Source organism: Helianthus annuus, chromosome 14, assembly GCF_002127325.2.
Source record: "Helianthus annuus cultivar XRQ/B chromosome 14, HanXRQr2.0-SUNRISE, whole genome shotgun sequence".
In the NCBI taxonomy this organism is placed as follows: Eukaryota; Viridiplantae; Streptophyta; class Magnoliopsida; order Asterales; family Asteraceae; genus Helianthus; species Helianthus annuus.
Genome location: NC_035446.2, coordinates 131,743,929 through 131,766,332, shown reverse-complemented (window position 1 = coordinate 131,766,332; position 22,404 = coordinate 131,743,929). Strand labels below are relative to the sequence as shown.

The 22,404-nt window shown below is 40.7% G+C and overlaps 1 protein-coding gene across 1 annotated transcript; it reads right to left on the bottom strand.

Moving 5' to 3' along the window:
- Positions 1 to 3,921: 3,921 nt before the first annotated feature.
- LOC110903768 (glycine-rich domain-containing protein 1) lies at positions 3,922 to 9,700 on the bottom strand. Its single transcript, XM_022149557.2, has 9 exons — positions 9,550 to 9,700; positions 6,838 to 7,009; positions 6,639 to 6,756; positions 6,317 to 6,565; positions 5,771 to 6,226; positions 5,193 to 5,680; positions 4,969 to 5,104; positions 4,736 to 4,891; positions 3,922 to 4,656 (listed from the first exon to the last, which is right to left on the bottom strand). Exons 1-9 carry the CDS (start codon positions 9,635 to 9,637, stop codon positions 4,081 to 4,083), a joined length of 2,439 nt encoding a protein of 812 aa, XP_022005249.1. The 5' UTR covers positions 9,638 to 9,700; the 3' UTR covers positions 3,922 to 4,080.
- Positions 9,701 to 22,404: the final 12,704 nt, after the last annotated feature.

The following is a 22,404-nucleotide window of genomic DNA, read 5'->3' as shown; positions in this document are numbered from 1 at the left end:
GGTGCTGATTATGTGTTAATTACAAAATAATACAAACAAACACCAAAAGTAGATATAATCAGCACATCTGGTGTGCTGATAATGGAGAACGATTGAAGATGTTGTGCTAATGTCGTTTATGTTGATAATGGAGAACGATTCGAGGACGATGTGCTGATAATGAAGAACGATTAATGATGTTGTGCTAATTATATAGTGTTGTGCTGATTATATTTTTTGTAATTATTTTTAATTAGTTATAAATAAATATGGTCAAAAAGTCTAAATTACCCCTAAACTAATTTTTTATTGATGGACACTTGTCAATTATGTATTGGTTCTTATGGTTCTTACAAACTTAAGTGTTTGTATTTGATCCTATTCCTACAACTATATGCAGAGGTTGTTGATATTTTTTAAATAACATGTTTTCAAAACAAAATTGTGAATTTCCAATGGATTTTTTTAAATCTTGCAAGATATTTGGATTCATAAAGGTAAAAAGAAAAAGAGGAACAAATGCCCACGATATAAATGTATCATTATAAGCTACCGCAAAAATAAAAACTTTTCAACTGAAGATGGTGGTAGAAAGTAAAAAGTTTAGCGGTTAAATTATAAGAAAGTGACGGAGTTAGATATTTTTAGCTGAAAATTTGGTCCGTATACAGATCGATAGATCTTATACATCCAATATTACCGCTAATGATACTCTTGAGTAGTTAAACTATGATTAACTGTTAAGCAAAGATTTTTAACTCTTTAAAAGGATTGGATAAACTTTTAAAATCAACTTGTGGTATTCAGAGCCATCCCCGAAAACTCTTGAAAAAATTTAGGCCTTGGGCGACGAAAAGAATTGGGCCCAAAATTATGGTTAAGGGTAAATGCATTACAAAAATAAAACTTAGTGATTAAGCAAAGACTAGAACTTAATACCTTTACATCATTTTGAGATGGTTTTTGCCACTACAACACCAAATATATAATTTATTTTTGTATAATAAACGGATGGATATACTGTATATATAATTTAATAAATATATACAAGCTTACAAAGACTTTTCGAACCCTATGAAATTTTGGGCCTCAGATGTCGACATGGGTTTACCGGGCCAGAGCCGGCCCTGGTGGTCTATACATTTCCCCACTTGCACTTTGCACATTGGGTTTAGTGAAATGTAAATTTTTGTTTTGTTTATAATTTAATCAGCCATTGAATACATATGGGTCAACCAACCATGTAAACTAGTGGTGAAGCTTGAGATTTTTAACCCGAGGGCGGAAGTCACCAGTCCTAAAAATTTCTATAAAACCGGGCAGTCGAAAACGTATATACCAAAAATTTTATATACGAAAACTACATACTCTCCACTACTGAGCAAAAAGTTCGGAGGGGTCGGCCGCCCCCTCCGGCCCCTTAAAAGCTTCGCTTATGACTATAAGTAAACTTGAAATTTTTTTACATATACGTATGTATATTTTTTTTTTTTCAAAACTATTGAAACTATTATTTTATTAATTTTTCCAAACATTTAACGCTTAAATAAATTATCTATGCAATCTATCTTTATCATGGAACTCATCTAACAGCTGGTCCTGGAACTTAGACTTAAAAGGTTGCTTCACAGCAGTCGTAATCAAATATACTCGACGACTACTGGGGAATAGCTGTTTGTAGTTTGCGTAACAACTTTTGCTGGAACTCATGGGTCCCCAACGGCGTGCTGATTTGCGAGCTTTCCAACAGCCTTCCATGTTGACACAGACTTAATATACAGCCCAAAATAGTGACAACTTTGAACTTGAAAAAAAAAAATTAACTGTGGAGTTCTCCTTTCATCCACTAGCATCAACTGCGAGCTTTCCAACAGCCTTCCATCTTGGTAAATTCAAATCTTTAATTTGGTGGCTCTGTGCCTGATGGGTTGCCCATCCAAGAACTTACGGATTTGTTTTTGGTTTGCCAATGGAGACTTCCCAGGAGGTCACCCATCCTTGTACTAATCCCACCCGAACACGATTAACTGTGGAGTTCTCCTCTCATCCACTAGAATTAAGCCCAAAATGCATTGGTGATTTAAGAGGCGGGGAATGTCTTATGAATCAAGAATCTCTCCTAGCCTCGGCCGATGTGGGATTTGCCTATACTATAGTATCACAATGGTCTATGTTAATCTTTCGGTAGTCGGTATCGGTATCATTACAATATGTGAGTGAGGGGCTTCACTTGATTAAACACAAGCATAGATCCGTCTATAATTTATGCATGCACTATATATAATTCCATGTATCAACCACAAATCTTTTGTCATGAAATTTCATGTTTGTTTTGAGTGTACTTTTTATTAATTGAACATAAAAGAGAATAAATTATAGACGTATGTTTGAAGTTGCCATGAGAGTTGCATGCTGATATTTTATATAATATAAAGATATGTATAAACACGTAGGCATTAAGAAATATATATAAACAACTAATATCTAAAATTTCAAGTAAGATAAGGATGAGTCTAAATTGTAAGCTTTTGGTTTGAAAAGTTGGAATCCTAGTATATGAGTAAGTAGAAATCAAAAGACAATGTCTTTACATTAATTAGTTGGAGTTTTATGAGTTATGACTCGAGAGTCAAAAGAGTTTGGAAAAATATCTTGTAGGTTGGTTCACGTGATTCCTACATCAAGCTGCAATTTTATTAAATGTTAGCCTGTTAATGTTAGGTACACATCACAAATTCTCGTTTTTAAAACAAAGGTGCAGATCAACACCAAATATTTACTACTCACATTACTTCGATATCAACATACGTCAGTCAGTAGTTACTACTTACTTGAATGCATTTAATTTTTTTCTAGTTATGAATAGATTATATTATATTTGATGGACACCTACATAAGTTAAATCACAGGCTTACAGCCATCTACTTTGATACATCAATAAAATGTTCATTAGAAAACTTTTAAGCTCAGAAAGAGTTGGCGGCGCAGTTTATTGCCCATCTACCTTTTGTTTTGATGTAACTTGGCAAATTTGTATTCTAAATAGATATTTAATTCAAAAGAAAATCTCAATTAAGAAAGTTTTTGCCAAACATATAACTGAATATATAAAAACCATCAAGAAATAGACGTTAATACCAATGTTTTGAAAGCCCGGTTCAAACCGGCCAGTAGTGCCGGTTGAATCATCCAGTAGAACCGGTTAAACCACTCGGTACACCCGGTTGAAGCGTCCGATACACCCGATTAAACCGTTCTATGCTCATTCTGGTACGGAATAAAAACTGGATTTTAAAACATTGGTTAATACGCTATGCAAGCAATGTGGAAGCAGAAATTTCATTAACATTTGGGCCTAGTGAACTTAGGCCCATGTTTCATGAGCTTAAGTTCATATTTCATCATGGATTCTGAACTAGAGGGGTACAAAACGGGCCCAAAACCAAATCATCTTTTTGTAGGCCTAAACCGGTTTGAAGAAAAACCGCTTGCCCAATTTTTTATTAGAAATCCCAACCATCTATAAATTGATAGGGTCGAGTTCTAAACCGACTCGGGGCCCAAACCTATTAATAAACCGGTTTCCTTTTTAAATTGAATCCGGCCGGTTTTATAACCCATATTTTCTTTCAAATCTCGAGCAGGTACCAAACCAGCGGGCTGGGGTCGGGCTCAAACCGGTATTGTTTGTGCACTGGGCTGGGTTATAAATCGGTTTTGCTGGGCCCAAATAGATGTTTTTTACATGTCTAGTCTGAACCACCGGTTTTCGAATTCAACGTGCACAAGGTGTTTGTGAAAATGCTTCACAAAAATTTCTTGATTACATTGCTTAGTCACAAATTGTTCATAATCATACTTGACTCGAGTTTAGTCAAATGATCATTTGGACTGTCATCTAATCTGCCCTTGATAGTTATCGTTTGGGCAATCGATTGTATCGAATGCAACTTCCATGACCATAAACAAACAAATTTATACATAGACAATTTTTTTACACAATAATGCTCACTTATTCATGCTTGATGCACTACATCAATTATTTGCAAGCTGATAATAACTCGGGTTTCAGGCCGGAATTTTACATAATAAACAGACGGTTTATGCATGAGCTGCTACTTGCATTGGTTGTTCATCGCTGGATGGACCTCCAGTGATGTTATCAAGGCAACCACTCTTCATTGTACTCCCGCCACAACCACCTCCACATCCGCCACAACCACCACCACATCCTCCACAACAACCACTTTTCACCATGTTCCCGCAACCACCCCCACATCCGCCACAACCACCACCACATCCAGCACCACAACCACTACTGTTCACCATGTTCCCGCAACCACCTCCACATCCGCCACAACCACCACCACAGCCAGCTCCACAGCCACCACTGCTGATTGTATTCCCACAACCACCTCCACATCCACTACCGCAGCCACCACTGTTGACCATATTCCCACAGCCACCTCCACATCCGCTACCACAGCCGCCACTATTGACCATATTCCCACAACCACCACCACATCCACTACCACAACCACCACTTGCTAATTTGTCTTTATCAACCGTAGCCTTAAAAACAGCTTCCTCAGCCATAAATTCTGTCTCCTTTCTTGAAATGTTTAAAAATATGAAAGCCAACATGAGTCCCGGTAACACAAACCACGCTTCTTGTACCTGCTAAAACAAAAAGACCAGTTAAAAGTTAAAACATACCAGTAAATCCATAGGTAAAGACTTTCTGTCAAACTATTACCATCAAATCCCCTGAGTTAACATCAAGCAATGCTATCGCTCTTCCATACGGATACTCTGCAGAGAACTCAACCGCTGTCATGAAATTATGTATGTTCGTTTTCCTCTCGTGGTGCTTCGGTTCATAATCCAACTTTCTTCCAGGAATCAGTTTAACCTAAATCACAATCACCGTTGAGTCATTAACATATATTGTCGGATCTTTTCATGAAAATAAACGGAAATTATTCCAACCGTGTGAGGGCCGGTGAGCAGCATCTTCTGAACTTTAAGGGTCCATAACGAATCCATCAAAGACCACTCTGACTCAATTAACTGTCCAATAACTTTTTCACCTTCTTTTGTGATGCCAATGAGCTCTTTCATCTCTCTGTGTAGCAAAGAAGCAAATATAAAAAACTTAAAACATCATTCAATTCAAAGTTTTTGCAGAATTCGGTCAAGAAAACAAAGATAACCTCATTTGAAGGCCAATGATTTCATTCCCATTTCCATCCGTAACCTGTGTCACGAAGCTCTTTGAGAGACGGGAAGTACGGGCTATCTTAAGCACATGTGGTGCCGGGATTGGCACTGTACATGAGGCTGCTACTTTTAAACGAACGGGATCAGAACTTATAGTGTCGGACCTTGGAACTAAATCCAACCACTTTTCCACTGAGAGATCAGAAACTAAGTCTTCTAAAGCGATGGAACCGTAGCCTAGAGTTTTGACCGGTTCGGGTAGCAGTAAGTCGGAAGTGGAATCAGAAACAAGTTCGAAGAAAAGCTTTCCAGTAGGTTTACACTGGAATGTAGCAACTTGCTTTCTACCGAATTCCGACTGGATATTAAGCTTCCTCTTGACATCAAAGATTCCATCAGGTTGTGCCTTGCTAAAATGTACGCAAACCCTTTTCTTGTAGGTCTCCGGTAAATTTTCGATCTCTACAAACTCCAAAACAACCTGCAATAAGTAATAACACAATTCACTTTAACTTGAGTACCGAAGTTAGAAGCAAAAAAGAAACATATTCATCCGATAAACATGAATTACCTCAATGACGTGTGATTCGGGAAGATCGATCAACTTCTGAAACTTGTTATGTGCGGTAACCTCTTTGCCGATGAGTTTTGGTATGAAAGGAGTGACGGTGAGAGGCGAAGGTGTACTACCTCTATACATTGCTCCGGCTTTCCAATATCTTGAACCGAATAACGCCTCCCATTGTTTGATAGTTTTAGAAAATCCGATATCTAGCTTTTGACCTTTGCCTCGGTTTTGGTCGGTGTCATCATGTTCTAGAATCTTTCCAAGTGATTTCATCAAGTCGTTGCTGTAGGAAGCAGGATGTAACTGGTGTGTATGCCAGATTAGGTCGATATCGTAAGTCGGGACACAAAAACATGTTATGGATCGCTCTTTGTTTCGCTTGATCAAGTGCAAAAAGCCTTTGTATCTGGCTACAGCTGCTTCAAGAAACTGATCGGTGTTCATATGGGGTCTGGACACCTGTCACACAAAGCAGGGTTCATATTATAGAACTAGAATGAACTGTCAAGATATGAACAATGAACTCTTGGTTTGAGCCATTGAGGTTACCTGGTAATAGAATGGTATTTGTCTTTTAATAGCTAAAACCAGATTGTATTTAGTATAGTTTTCAGACCCGTTGACGTTTTCTGGAACTCTATCCGAACGTGTCGAGTTGATATCATAAGGCTCGTCGGGATACATGGCGTTCCATATTTCTTCTGTTTCTTCTCTTGAGATTTCTTCAACAGAGGATGCAACGTTACAGTTGTCAAGAATTCTTCCGTAGAATTCTTCACAGTCGGATTTGTATCTTACCTGAGACCGAAATGCAAGAACAAGATTCATCAAAACACGCGTTTAGAAACAATATTTTAATTTCAAGACCTACCGGATTGAGCCTGTGACAATGCCAAACCCATTCACAGTCAAGAGGAACAACCAAAGGCCCGTTTGTGACCCGAGACTCGGAGTGTTTAGCAAGCAAAGGAAGCCAGCAAGAATTGTACCTGAAAGCAATCAACCAATCACATATACACGCAAAAGGAGAAACAAAGAAGTTGAGTAGTGATTATCGATTTATGATTTACCTGTAGATGGCCCGTTGCAAGGTTTGGTCTTCATAAAGCCAACGGTTTCTGTCTACAGCAGCAAGAAACTTCAGCTGAAGCTTAGCAGCAGCCACAAGATCTTCACTTATTTCTATACTTTGAGCTGCATTCCACTCGGACTCCTGTTCCATACCCATCTTACAGTTCTCACCTACAAAACCAAATGATCCGTAGCCAGTTAACATACGAATCTAACCCCAAAAAAAACAATCATACTCGATAAATCCCACAAATAACAAAGCTATTGGTAGGGTCATGGGGACTGGGGAGGGTGGATGTAGGCAAACCTTACCTCTATCCAGAGAGACCCTCTTCAAACAACACCAAAAATATATAAACTAAAAGCTACCAATAAGAGTAAGACCTGGCAAACGGGTCGGATCGGGTCGGGTCGGGTCATGGGTCAAAACGGGTTCGGGTCGAAACGGGTTCGGGTCAAAACGGGTTCGGGTCAAAACGGGTTCGGGTCGGAACGGGTTCGGGTCGGAATGGGTTCGGGTCAGAACGGGTTTCGGGTCAGGTCGGGTCGGGTCGGGTCGGGTTGGTTAAAAATTGTTTTTTTTTTTTTTTTTAAAAGTGATTGTACACCAAGGACGTTAACGGGCTATACAGTGCCTTCACTAACTCGATTAACCCAACATGGAGAAGTTGATCATTTGTTGTCTGTGAGCATTTTACTCCATGAAGTCTTTTGAATTAGGGATGAGCAAAATGGATCCGGTACCGGTACCGAACCGGTACCGGTACCGAATTTACCGAACCGGGTACCTTTTCGGTACCGACTTTTAACATTTTCGGTACCGGTTCTTTCGGTACCGGTACCGGTACCCACTTTTGAGGATTTTCGGTACCGGTTCGGTACCGGACGGTACCGAGCTCATCCCTATTTTGAATAGCTGCATCTATAACATCTTGTTGTCATCAAAACGACATTTTTACCCTTTGAATCAACACTGGTATATTATTATATTATCATTTCTAGACAATGGGTTTATCTTCTAATTATATTCAGGTTTAACAGCGTGTCGTGCACTAACATAACAGAAATGATAATATAACAATACAGTGCCTTCAGAAACTTGTTGGTTCCTTCTTCTCACCAGATGCCAAGTGAGCAACAACAAAGTAGAAGCTTCTTCTTTCGATCTCCATGCTAACTGATACGACCGGGTTTCGGGTTGGGATCAGAATGGGTTTCGGGTCGGGTACGGGTCAAAACAGCTTGCGTCGAAACGGTACGCATCGAAACGGTTCGTGTCAAAACGGTTCGATTCGAAACGGTACGGGTTGAAACGGTTCGCGTATTCGAAACGGTACGGGTCGAAACGGTTCGCGTCGAAACGGTTCGCGTCGAAACGGTTCGTGTCGAAACGGTTCGCGTCGAAACGATACTGGTTGAAACGGTACGCGTCGAAACGGTTCGCATCGAAACGGTACGGGTCAAAACGGTACGAAACTCATCCCGACCCGAAACTCATCTCGTGCGGAAACTTGTGTCGGCCCAAAACCCGTTGTGGTCTGAAACCCGTCCAGTGCAGAAACCCGTGTCGGCCCGAAACCCGACCCGAATCGACCCGTTCCGATCCAAAACATGTGTCGTGCCGAAAGCCGTCTTGGCCCGAAACTCAATTTGAACTGAACCCGTTCCGATCCAAACCCGTCTCGTGCGGATACTTGTGCCGGCTCGAAACCCATTCCGATCCGAAACCTGACCCGTTTCTTTAAAACACTAACCCACATCGACCCATTTCTCTAATGTTGTCGACCCGTTTTGACCCGAAAATAACAAGATGAAATTTCAAGTGACCCATTGTGACCCATTTAATTAAAATATCTTACCCAAACCAATCCATATAATTTTAAAAACAACCCAAACCAACCCATTTGGAAGGCTTTGGGTCAAGATTGCCCCCTCTACCAATAACAAAAGGAATGATGAAATAGTAACGTGTAACAATACACATATAACATTAGAAAACAATATATAGACATAAATCCAGGAAGACAGTCAGTCACATGTAAAGTCCACCTAAAGCGTAGGAAAATCTAAGCCCCTAAGACACATCTATACCCTCCCCTAAAAATCCTTGACCTTAATTCTACGTCTCCACGAACTCGACCAACAAAATACCTAAACACTTGTACACGGTTTAAATCATGGTGTTCAACGTCCGGTTTGGATGTTTTTAGAGATCAAACTCTTAGTAATGGTTTTTAGTTATCATAATCTAAAGCCAAACCGTTGAGAATTGATACCGATCCAAATCAAACGGATTGGTTTCAGTTTGAGCTGAAAAAGATGTATAAATAATAATTGGCTTCGGGACAGTTATACTCAAAGATCAAACAAAAGCGTGCAACTGTCTAAAAATTATCATAAAGTCAACACTTATTACTACGATTCATACAAGTTCTTTCTATCCCTTCAAATGTCCAAAAAAGGCCAAGAAAGTATCACATAAAATAAAATACAATTTCGTCTTGGTATCGTTTCTGCATAATCATCCTCTATCAGAAGTACTCTGATCATTGATTATTTTCAGATTCATATTTGTTTTTGGATTTTTATACATAAATGTTATATACACTAACTACATAAACACTCGTTAATTACAAGCAACAACTTAAGAAATAACGTACGTAAGATGCAGTTAATGGCAATCAAAAAGTAGGTGACGGTGGTTGTGATACCTGAAGAAGCTATTATAACAAAAGCACCGGCGATGGCCGAACCTTGAGATTGTTTGATTGATGGTTTGGAAGTTTTTTTTGTAGACATTCACGCAGATGTACTAACTGTACTTTCACTACATGTACTGATTGTACTCATCATTATCGAATTCTTATTCTTATTAAATAATATTATTTATATCTACTAGAGTGCTAAAACAAACTGGTCTTGCTATTGGTAATCATAGCGGGTAACTAGCAACTACGGTAAAATTGATGTGAAAAATTGCTATTTAAAACTATATTTTATATTACATAATGTTACATTAAGGCATGTTTAAGTCCGCAGTGGGGCGTTACATCACGTGGAGGTACTCTATGGCGCCCCATAGAACCCAACCACAATACTACTGCTGGCACTATGAGTTAATATATTGGAATCCTCGTGAAATGTATACGCCGGAAAAAGTGAGGGTTTAAAAAAATGACCGTTCAAGGTCATGTTTATTAAAAAAAAAAATTTCTTTTAAATTTACACTCTACCACCATCTTCTCTCTATCTTTATTTTATAAAATTTTAGGTTTTTATATAGTGCATCCCTACAACCGTGGTTTTGTTCCTCCGCGTTCTAGTGCAGACACGAGCCAAACGACCAATCCTAGCCAACCGGTTTCTCCGGTTCCCACTCGACCCACCCCCCACGGATCCGGTTTTGTCGAGTACAATCAAAATCAAACCGGCTTCATGAACCTATTAAACCAACCCCTCTCGTGGGATCCAAATCTATACGGTTGGACCCGAATCACAACATGGGATGAATCAGGTCATCTTAAGCCTTCGGCTCGACACAAGTATATTTATTCAGCCCGTATAATACACAGGGTTATAACCTAGTAACTTATATATAATATTCAAATGGGAAAATTATATGTTAATCAGTTATTTTTTTGTTGTTTTTTTCTTCGAAAATGCTAATTAGTTGATGATGACATTTACCAACCATCTATATTCTTATCCGATTCCAATTATTAGTTTAGGTTGTTTTTCTATGGGGTGAACTTTAATGTATCTCACCCTGTGTCTCTTAATATAAACTAGGGTATATGCCCGCTGCGTTGCGGCAGTACGTTACTACTGGCATTCGATTGATATCGGTTCAGTTCGTTACAGTATCGATACGAAACTTGGTATAACAATCAACACGTGCTTGACATCAACTGAAACTATAAAAATGAACACCAGTACCGGTACTGATGATATTGGTTCAGTTCATTATGGTATCGGTATAGATATCGGATTTATTTTCGCATAAGTTGTATAAATATTATCAAAACCGAAAACCATAAAAATATGAGTTTGTTTTTAATTTAAATAGAACAACTAAATATTTAGAAACCATTTTACGTTAATTATCGTAGAAATATTGTATTGGTGTTGAATCTTAGTATATTGATGATAAATCTTAGTTATCTTTTTATGTTTGGAAGATTCAATATTTTTACAAGAATAGTTTGACCTAAGCAGTCCAATCCTATAATGGTTTTATGAAGACTCATAGTGGGTTAGACCATGTGTAGTGGAAGACACAAATAAATGAAATAATGCCCCTACACTTGGGCGTTTTGCGTCATGTGTCAGTCCAGTCAACAATGGGGCATTATGAAGCGTTTTTTCTAAAACGAGTGTAGTGGGGATGTGGATATTTTGGGGCATTATGTTAAATGGGTTGTTAAACAATTAAATAAAAAAACATCCAAAAAATGTTATTGGGCAAACAAAAACAAGATTACATGTGATTGGCCAAAGGATTGAACGAAAGGCGTGGAAAAAATGTCGCTCCTCAACTTTTTTTTTGAAAAAAATTGGCCCATCATGTGATTCACAAATCATACATTAAAACTCATGTTTCATTTTATCAATTTGGCATGTGATTCACAAATTATACAGATACGATTATACGAAATTTTTATTCTTATCGCACACCAAAACACTAAAAAAATTGAGGACCATAAATGTATGTAAAGAAACCCTAGCTGAGTGACTTTATTAATTTTTTTTACTTCTCCACGCTTTTACCGTCTCCAAACGATGCTTCCGCCACTTCAATCTCTCATCATCTTCGCACATGTACTCAACGAACAGTGATTGGCTCCGGTTCTATCCAAAGATGGCTGATGATACTGAAGACTCTTAAGTGTATCCACTAAAATTGAACCATTAAACCATTACATAGTCATTTTCGAGAAAGTCACCAACAATCTAAAGAAAATGCATATTATGGTTGTTCATGTTGTACACAACACATATAATCTATACGTCCGAAAACTCAGTTTTGCTATTTATAAGATATACCGGGTATGATGGTTTTTGCATTGAGCAAAAAATGTACCAGTTTTCACCTACTAAAAGTAAGTTTAATTATCAACACATTTTGTTTTTCATATAGGGGGTATGACAAGTAACAAATGGGGTAGTTTAGCCCACCCCTTTTCCTATTTAAATGTTTTTATGATTGCATTATCGGTTGTTTGCGTGTACACATTATTTTGAACAATAATTAATTATATAGTTTGTCCTTAGCTTTATACATATTTTAAGATTTGGGATGCAACATATTCCTAATTGTTATTTGAATATTCGAATCTTTATCTATACTTTCTATAAAAGGAGAAATCCAAGTGACATAAGAAAAGTTAGTGTGTCAGCAGGAGAGCATGTCCAACAAGACTTTTCTTATGTCATTATTACATCATAATGCCTAATATATAAATTGTCACACCCCAACCGATGGCGGAATCATCGGGGCGCGACACTAGGCGAATCAGATTGCTCAAGAGAATCCATAACAACTATATTGCGATAATATTTATTACATTCGTTATCCCATACTAACAAATAATACAATCACATAAGTCATCACAGATTCCTTGTCCTCTCGAACAATTCAAATCCGACAACCCAGATTTTAGGTGAGTTTCTAGACTTCCTAGCTTGATGTGATGAAGACTTCAACTAATCCTGCAACATACGTTAAAATAATGTCAATACAAAAGTATTGGCGAGTATACAGGTTTGATATGTAATAGCGTAATAGATTAAAAAGTGCTGCGAATTTCCACATGCATAAACGTAATACACGACATATATACTCACAAAACTGATACTACCAGCTAAGTCCTCGATGCTCGATTCTTCGATGGCATAACTAGACCCCGTCGGGCGAAATAGTACAATACTAGTCGTGGTGGGACGTCACGAGTATAAGTCCTAGCATACATGCAACTAGCATCACGTATATCTATGCAAACAGTTATTCGCAAGTGACAAATTGTCCAATTGAATCATTCGTTTGATAAGTTCGATTTATAAGGAACGTATGTCACACCCAAAATTCGATAAAAAGGGTTAAGTATACTCACAGTGCGTATTTTGTTGGATTGACGGGATAATGCCTGAGAATGCCCTGATTTCAGACTAATTACGTGAGTATTGGGTTACGCGTTAAATGGTATCGAAATACGTGAAATTGGACGAAAATTGGATTGAAGTTGGCCCATTCGGATGGACCGTCCGATCGGATCGGCTGTTCGATCGGATGGTCAGCTCGATCGAGCGGGCTGCTCGATCGGCTGGCCCGTCCGATCGGCTAGCCTGGCCGATCGGCTGGACCGCTCGGTCGACTGGGCCGCTCGATCGGCTGGGCCGCTCGATCAGCCAGCCTGTCCAGCTGTTCTTCGACGATCTTCGCGTGTCCTTCGGTGGTTTTGGTCGAGACGTTGTTGTGACGTGTTGAACAACTGAAATCCCATCAATTCCGACCTGTTCTAACGGCCGGGAATCACCCCGTTTCATCAGAACTGGCCGTTCTTGGCGGTTTTCCCGTGTTTAACCCGAAATTGGTCGTCTCTTCGGTAGGAATCAGGTCCTTGACCAACACGACACTAAGAATGAGTAGAAGGTCGGTCTAAGCTCTGGTTCCACCGTTTTTATGTATAGATCTGATGTGAAAACCTTGATTATCTTTATGGAGTTTCTCAGATCTGAGTTGTTCTTGGTGGAATGAGGCCAACACTTGAAGTTCATAAGGACTTCATGACGACATCACTCTAGAACATCTCAAATCCGTAACTTCTTGATTAGAAAACATGGATTTAGACGAGATTTATGTAAAAATCGTATGGAAACCATTCGGATCTTAGTTGTTCTTCATGGGATGACATCACCTTTGAGGAACTTCATGGTGACATCACCCTAGAACACTCCAAATCCGCTGATTTCACGGTTAAAAGTTGAGATTTGAAAGGTAGAAAGGTGAAGAAATGCATATAGATCAAGGAAGTACAAGATTTGAGTTAAAAACTTACAAGAATCGCGAGAAATCGAGAGATTAAGGGGCTGGAGCGTCTTGGTCGAGTAGCAGCAGCAACAACAAGTGTTTGAGGGTGAATGTGGGGTATTTATAGGCAAGGAAGGAGGGAAAAGGAGGAAAGATGGGTCGGATCGGTTGGCCCGTTCGGTCGGCCGGCCCAACCGATCGGCTGGCCTATCCGATCGGCCGGCCCAGCCGATCGGCTGGTCCGTTCGATCGGGTGGCCCAGCCGTTCGGCTGGTCCGTTCGATCGATTGGCCCAGCCGTTTGGCTGGCCCGTCCGTACGAAAGCCTTTCGATCCTCGTTTTTGATGCGTTTACGACTGTTTGGGCCATATTTTCGTATACTTACATAATTATTTGATTATTTATTATAATTAATCACAAAAAGGGCCGTATATACGTATCTATATAACCAATATTCGGTGCGATGATCGAGTTACGCGTGCCTTCGAGTGCGTTCTTTGATGTGATGTGCCACAATGATTATCGGGGCACTACTTGCTCATGATGCCGTCATCGTCACGATGGCTGGAGACATGGTACTCACCCGATAGTCTTTGTTAGCGTTGCTTGATTACGTTTTGACACCTCACGGTTATCGAGGGGGGTAGATTAAGCCCTCACTCAACATCATCGTGAGTGTTATAATTTATGAAAATAGGTTTGTAATAGCGATAGAATATGCGTAATTATTCGATTATACTTCGATTTAGCGATATATCTGATATAGTTACATTATGATCCGAATCTCTGGTGCTAGGCGTAACGAGTGTATCGAGTAGTAACAACGCACGAAGGTGCGGGTTGTTACAGTCTCCCCTGCTTTAGGAAATTTCGTCCCGAAATTAATCCAATTGTAGGGTCGTAAGAGTTGATGTGATTAAGAGCGTCTAGATAAGCAAGCGATCGATTAAGATTCGACGAGCGAGAGCGTTGAGAAGATACAATTCGGACAACAAAAGCGATAACACACACAAAAGCGATTCCATAGCATTTTGAATTTACCGATAATCGATTAATCTTAGAAGATATTTAGGAAAATCCCCTCATGACGCGGCGCTAACTGCATCGATGTCCACACCGGCGCTATTGGAAGGGTTTTTGTTAGTTTGATAACAGATTTTGAGTCATACATTTTAAAAGAATTCGGCGGCAAAATAAGTTTTAAGAAAGCTTTCCTACAACGTGGGTTCGAGCTGAAACTCGATTGTCGAACCATCGTTTTCGGGAAGATTTCTTTTTGTCATTGCAAAAGTTTTAAGGAAATACCGGACTTATGAAACTCCCATTGAGCATGGAGCTAACCTGATTCAATGTTTTCCCCATGTTGTAAGGAAATTTCACTTGTTCAACGGTTTTAACAAAATTTTATAAAAACGGGTTTTCTTTAACAGTACGGAAAAATAATTTACATCGAGCCCCACGTGGCACTTTCCCACGAAAGTTTGTTAATATGATTAAAACACTTATTTATAGGAAGTACCAGCGGCGTATCCACCATGTTTTGCCCATATTACCTCTGTTTCGTGAGGCGGTGTCCCGCGCGCCGATAAGACACAGATAGAATTTCGATCCCTCGGTCCAAGCGATAGAATGCTAGACCGAGTCTTGAATTGAAGCGAATTGGATGCAGACAAAGCGTTGATAGCGAGTGCGAGTAGTTTGATCATACGAAACATTGATATGGTACGCTGGGTTAGATGACGATTGATAAGCGATAGCGAATGACACGATTTTTGATTCCATTAATGCGATTTCGATTGCTAATGATGCGATTTTTATTCGACTAGATGCGACTTCGATTTGATCCTACATAAAACCCACATGGCATGTTTCCACGAGAGTTGCTAATATGGAAAACACCACGTTTCCCTTATTAGTTTTGTCCCGTGAAGCGATGTCAGGTAGCCAAATTTTACACAACTGCGATGACTTCCAAGCAATGAACAATGATGTGAATAGCGATAAGCAATTCGATCCCAAGTAAAAGATACGTAACGATTGTTGCGTTGCGAGTGATATGCGATTCGATTGAGTTGAATACACCACAAACAGTAACTAAGGGTAGCCCACATGGCCTTTTTCCACGAAAGTCTGCTAATATGGTTGAAACACCACCATGTTTCGACCCTATTAGTTTTGTCTCGTGAAGCGAGGTCGTGTGTGCTAACATAACACAGATAACACGAGTATCGATGAGTGATAGCGACACGCGATGAGAGTATCGAGTTGATGAAATAGGCGCGAAATGCGTTAAAGCGAAAAGCGGCGAGTGATTTTCGATACTCGTCTAGCGATCCACAATAAGCGATCCACACCAAATGATAGAGGTTCACACAATAGTCAATAACCAGCGTTAGAGATTGCGAGATAACACAAGATGCGATTGCGATTTCGAGCCATATATCGAGTGATTTTTGATTGCGAGATAGATCTAGCAAAACTGCGATTGAGTTACGACGTAGACTTATGACCAGTCTTGCGTTGCTCCAATTGCTCTTCGGGGTGAACTTACCTAAGTCCATCGATGTGACAATTGCGTTGCGTACGCATACTTACGAGAAGTCCCGCAGTGATGCGATTTAGTTTTGTTACGCCTTGCAATCGATTTGTATTGTGTCGAAAATAACCATCATAATATAATAGGTCTAATAACGTCCAACTTCACATGGCACTTTCTTCACGAAGCTTCGGTAGTATGGTAAAGCACACCTTGCGTTACCCCTACTACTTATGCCCCGTGCCTTGGTGTCACGCTTTGTTGACATGATCAAGACGCGGTCACCACGTTTGATCAGGCTTTTAACGTTATGGCACCATTAGAATTTCACTACGATCTCCGTACACTGACCAAGATAATCCCGTGTGCACCCGCGAATAGTTGTTCCTTGCACGTCTATCGTACCTCGTTCTAAGAGTGTTGTAAGGGTAAAATACATTATATAGTACATAGTGCTAGCATTTAGATGGTGCTCGAGTATAAATAGAATCCACATTCGATGATTGATGAAATAAGTTCCACACATAACAGAAAACGATAGCGATAAGTCGTATTATTACAACATTAGGAACGAAATTACGTTGCTGCGGAGGACTTATGCGGAGACTACGGTCGTTGCTGACTTCCTTCAAAGTTGTGGTCCTGCGCGGCAGTGTGGTGTATGATGACCATACCAGTTGCAATTTGTGCAATAGCGACAATTTGCTTCTGGCGGGTGATGATACGTGCACATGAAACACATGGGATGAGGCCCATTGTAAGCACGTTTCGGTTGAACTGGAACTGATCGGAGAGGTTCGGGTTGCGGCAGTCCAGTTGTTAAAGAGCCTGGGCTCACGGTCTTTCGTTTGCGGCTAGGTTGAGCTTCCTGAGATGATGCAGTGTCGTTGTCGGATTCGCCTGATGATTTGACGGAGACATTGTCGGAGCAATCCTTAGAAGAACCTTTAGAGGAGCTGTCAGATGAACCATCGACCAATTCTCCAGAGGAATCGTCGGATGAGTTGATGATGATTGCTTAATGAGCTTGTTTGACAGGCTTCTTGGGGAAGGACCCGTCCAAGACTCGTTTGCTGTTGATTTCTGCAGCTAAACGGTAGGCTTCTTCGATGGTAGCAGGTCTTGCAGCTTCGACAAAATCACCCACACACTCAGGCAAGCCGCGAATGTATTTTGCGATGGCTTTCCTTGGAGTGTCCACTTGACTTGGGCAGATTGCACTAAGCTGCTTGAACCTTGCGGTATAGCCGGCATTGTCACCTTCGGTTTGCTTGATTGCCCAAAATTCGTTTTCTAGCTTCTGGACTTCGTGAGGACAATATTCTTCCTTTATGAGTTCCTTCAGCTCGTCCCAAGAGAGGGCGTAAGCTGCGGAGATCCCACGTTTGTTGCGTTCGGCGGTCCACCAGTCGAGTGCTCATGATTGAAATACTCTGGTGGCGCAAGTAGTACGGAAACTATCGGGACACCCACTTTGACGAAGGGTAAATTCGATAGAATCGAATCACTGGAGTAGTTGGGTCACACCTTCTTCACCTGTGAATTCCATCGGGTCACAGGCTTTGAAGTGTTTGTAGAGAAAAGTAGATTGCGGCGCTTCCGTCTTAGAGTCCCTCGCGGCTCGAGAGTTGCTGAGAGAGTGCACTTGAGCGACAATTTGAGGGATGCGCTTGACCACTTCCTTGGTCATAAGCGAGGCAATCCTCTTAGCGGCGCTTCGTTTGGCTCTTCTCCTAGTTGTTCGTCTCGAGGTAGAGTTGTTGGAAGGCATCTAGACAGAGAGGGATTTGGAATGAGATTCGATCATAATGATTTTGAGTTTACGATGCGATTGAGCGCGATCGAAACTTGTAATGTGCAATATAAATAGACTTCACATAGGAGCCACATAGGAGACACGAAACTTCCTAGACTCTCACACAATAATTTGGTTGTACGTAGATATAGTTAGTTGCAGTTTATACTTTCACACACATATTATGGCTTAGAATGCGCGAGGACGCGTTGAGAGAGAGAATGCGAGAGAAAAGCGGGCAATTAGACATTAGTTTTGTTGCGAACATTCGGTCTTTGTTTTGGATTGCGATGGTTGTGCGAGTTGTGTGTTTTTTTGTAAAACAGGGAGTGAAAATCGTAGTTAAACAAATAAAACGTAACTAAGTTCATCAAAACATAAAATCCGGCGAGTCGTAGGCTTAGTAAAGTACCCGGAGTGCCTCGGGTGTTTAGGCGTCGACTACCCAAGGTAACCCAATCACACCCCACAAGTTCGTGCACGAGCGTTGACTTCGGAGACTTATGCTTCCACTGGGATGCAGCTCATGGCATTCGTCTTCGTAGTCATCGCGTGGCTCGAGTCATGGTGGTGGTCGAGTCCCTGGTGAGAGCTTTTTGAAAACTATTCTAGGGAGTGGAACGGTTCATTAAGGTACGGGTTTCACCCCTGACTTAGCAGTTTCGTTCCCAATTGTGGTTATGCTCGTCGAATGAATCCGAGAGCTCCACTTGAATTTCGAAATGGAGGCTTTCGTTGAGGTATGGATGTCACTCCTAACTCAGCGAAAGATTCTCGTGCTAGAAAAATGCGCTGAGTGAGCAATCCTATCGAGAGTTATTGGTTTTCACACCTGGTCTCGACTGGATCGCTCGGTTGTGAGATGCGAGTATTTTTGAAAACGTGTGTATTGTGTCCGCCTTAGGAAAGGCTTAAGTAGTATTCCAGCCTTAGGAAAGGCTTTTTCGTGTGAAGTTGTAGCATGCGGGGTTCACACGAAGTCGTAGTTTTTGCAATTTCGATCAAAAGCATCAGGTAGGCGCAATACAAACCCTACTGGGTTCGTACGAGGCAGCCTGTGGGTGCTTAGACTATAGACTAGGTCGTTCTCTAAGACGTCGACCCGGACTAGGTCGAGTCTTGCCTAATTCCCTATAGTTATGGCTCTGATACCAATCTGTCACACCCCAACCGATGGCGGAATCATCGTGGCGCGGAACTAGGCGAATCAGATTGCTCAATAGAATCCATAACAACTATATTGCGATAATATTTATTACATTCGTGATCCCATACTAACAAATAATACAATCACATAAGTCATCACAGATTCCTTGTCCTCTCGAACAATTCAAATCCGACAACCCAGATTTTAGGTGAGTTTCTAGACTTCCTAGCTTGATGTGATGAAGACTTCAACTAATCCTGCAACATACGTTAAAATAATGTCAATACAAAAGTATTGGCGAGTATACAGGTTTGATGTGTAATAGCGTAATAGATTAAAAAGTGCTGCGAATTTCCACATGCATAAACGTAATACACGACATATATACTCACAAAACTGATACTACCAGCTAAGTCCTCGATGCTCGATTCTTCGATGGCATAACTAGACCCCGTCGGGCGAAATAGTACTATACTAGTCGTGGTGGGACGTCACGAGTATAATTCCTAGCATACATGCAACTAGCATCACGTATATCTATGCAAACAGTTATTCGCAAGTGATAAATTGTCCAATTGAATCATTCGTTTGATAAGTTCGATTTATAAGGAACGTATGTCACACCCAAAATTCGATAAAAAGGGTCAAGTATATTCACAGTGCGTATTTGGTTGGATTGACGGGATAATGCCTGAGAATGCCCTGATTTCAGACTAATTACGTGAGTATTGGGTTACGCGTTAAATGGTATCGAAATACGTGAAATTGGACGAAAATTGGATTGAAGTTGGCCCATTCGGATGGACCGTCCGATCGGATCGGCTGTTCGATCGGATGGTCAGCTCGATCGAGTGGGCTGCTCGATCGGCTGGCCCGTCCGATCGGCTAGCCTGGCCGATAGGCTGGACCGCTCGGTCGACTGGGCCGCTCGATTGGCTGGGCCGCTCGATCGGCCAGCCTGTCCAGCTGTTCTTCGACGATCTTCGCGTGTCCTTCGGTGGTTTTGGTCGAGACGTTGTTGTGACGTGTTGAACAACTGAAATCCCATCAATTCCGACCTGTTCTAACGGTCGGGAATCACCCCGTTTCATCAGAACTGGCCGTTCTTGGCGGTTTTCCCGTGTTTAACCCGAAATTGGTCGTCTCTTCGGTAGGAATCAGGTCCTTGACCAACACGACACTAAGAATGAGTAGAAGGTCGGTCTAAGAATTGGTTCCACCGTTTTTATGTATAGATCTGATGTGAAAACCTTGATTATCTTTATGGAGTTTCTCAAATCTGAGTTGTTCTTGGTGGAATGAGGCCAACACTTGAAGTTCATAAGGACTTCATGACGACATCACTCTAGAACATCTCACAACCGTAACTTCTTGATTAGAAAACATGGATTTAGACGAGATTTATGTAAAAATCGTATGGAAACCATTCGGATCTGAGTTGTTCTTCATGGGATGACATCACCTTTGAGGAACTTCATGGTGACATCACCCTAGAACACTCCAAATCCGCTGATTTCACGGTTAAAAGTTGAGATTTGAAAGGTAGAAAGGTGAAGAAATGCATATAGATCAAGGAAGTACAAGATTTGAGTTAAAAACTTACAAGAATCGCGAGAAATCGAGAGATTAAGGGGCTGGAGCGTCTTGGTCGAGTAGCAGCAGCAACAACAAGTGTTTGAGGGTCAATGTGGGGTATTTATAGGCAAGGAAGGAGGGAAAAGGAGGAAAGATGGGTCGGATCGGTTGGCCCGTTCGGTCGGCCGGCCCAACCGATCGGCTGGCCTATCCGATCGGCCGGCCCAGCCGATCGGCTGGTCCGTTCGATCGGGTGGCCCAGCCGTTCGGCTGGTCCGTTCAATCGATTGGCCCAGCCGTTTGGCTGGCCCGTCCGTACGGAAGCCTTTCGATCCTCGTTTTTGATGCGTTTACGACTGTTTGGGCCATATTTTCGTATACTTACATAATTATTTGATTATTTATTATAATTAATCACAAAAAGGGCCGTATATACGTATCTATATAACCAATATTCGGTGCGATGATCGAGTTACGCGTGCCTTCGATGTGATTTGCCACAACGATTATCGGGGCACTACTTGCTCATGATGTCGTCATCGTCACGATGGCTGGAGACATGGTACTCACCCGATAGTCTTTGTTAGCGTTGCTTGATTACGTTTTGACACCTCACGGTTATCGAGGGGGGTAGATTAAGCCCTCACTCAACATCATCGTGAGTGTTATAATTTATGAAAATAGGTTTGTAATAGCGATAGAATATGCGTAATTATTCGATTATACTTTGATTTAGCGATATATCTGATATAGTTACATTATGATCCGAATCTCTGGTGCTAGACGTAACGAGTGTATCGAGTAGTAACAACGCACGAAGGTGCGGGTTGTTACATAAATCACTTTAATTTGATTTCAGACCACTGTCTTGTGTATTCATATGGTCTGGCCCACATTCCAAAGGGCAAACCACTGCCCTTCTATAAGAAAGTAGCAGATGCTTCCTTTGGCAAATGTATACCTAGCAGCAGATGTTTTGAAATTGCGGGTAATTTGAAATTCAAAATGCATGGGGATATGTAATTTTCAATTAATGCATGTCACTCACTCACTTCTGTCAATTATCTTCTTATATAAACGTGTTCTCTACTTTTGTATTTTCAAAGCACATTTCTAATGTATCTCTCCCTCAAATCCCTTCTTCTCAATACTCGACATTTGTTTATAAAGGATAACAGAAAACCGAAGCTCTCTCTGTCCCACTTTCAGAAAAATTTTTGGGGATATGTGGTTTGCCTTGATCATGGTAATGTGATATATATGATTATGTTTGTTTTTCTTTTTTATTTTTACTAAAGTTTTGTTATCTGAGTTATGACTAAATGATGATTGTGAATGATATGCTGCAGATGATGATGATGATGATTGTTCTACGGTTGTTTCCAGTGTCATTGTTTCAACATCGTTTAAAGTATTTATTTTTTGCTACTCCAGTTTTGAAATTTTGAATTCATAATTTTGAAGTGGTATACTCTAATTCTCGTTT

Bases quoted from the DNA above. Each gene is read 5' to 3' on its own strand.
- LOC110903768 (XM_022149557.2), bottom strand. From the start codon at position 9,637: ATGTCTACAAAAAAAACTTCCAAACCATCAATCAAACAATCTCAAGGT. The intron at 6,566-6,638 runs GTAGGTCTTGAA...TTTCGGTCTCAG, and splicing joins ATTGTCACAGGCTCAATCCG to GTAAGATACAAATCCGACTG. The intron at 4,657-4,735 runs GTAATAGTTTGA...TTGTTTTAGCAG, and splicing joins TTAACTCAGGGGATTTGATG to GTACAAGAAGCGTGGTTTGT.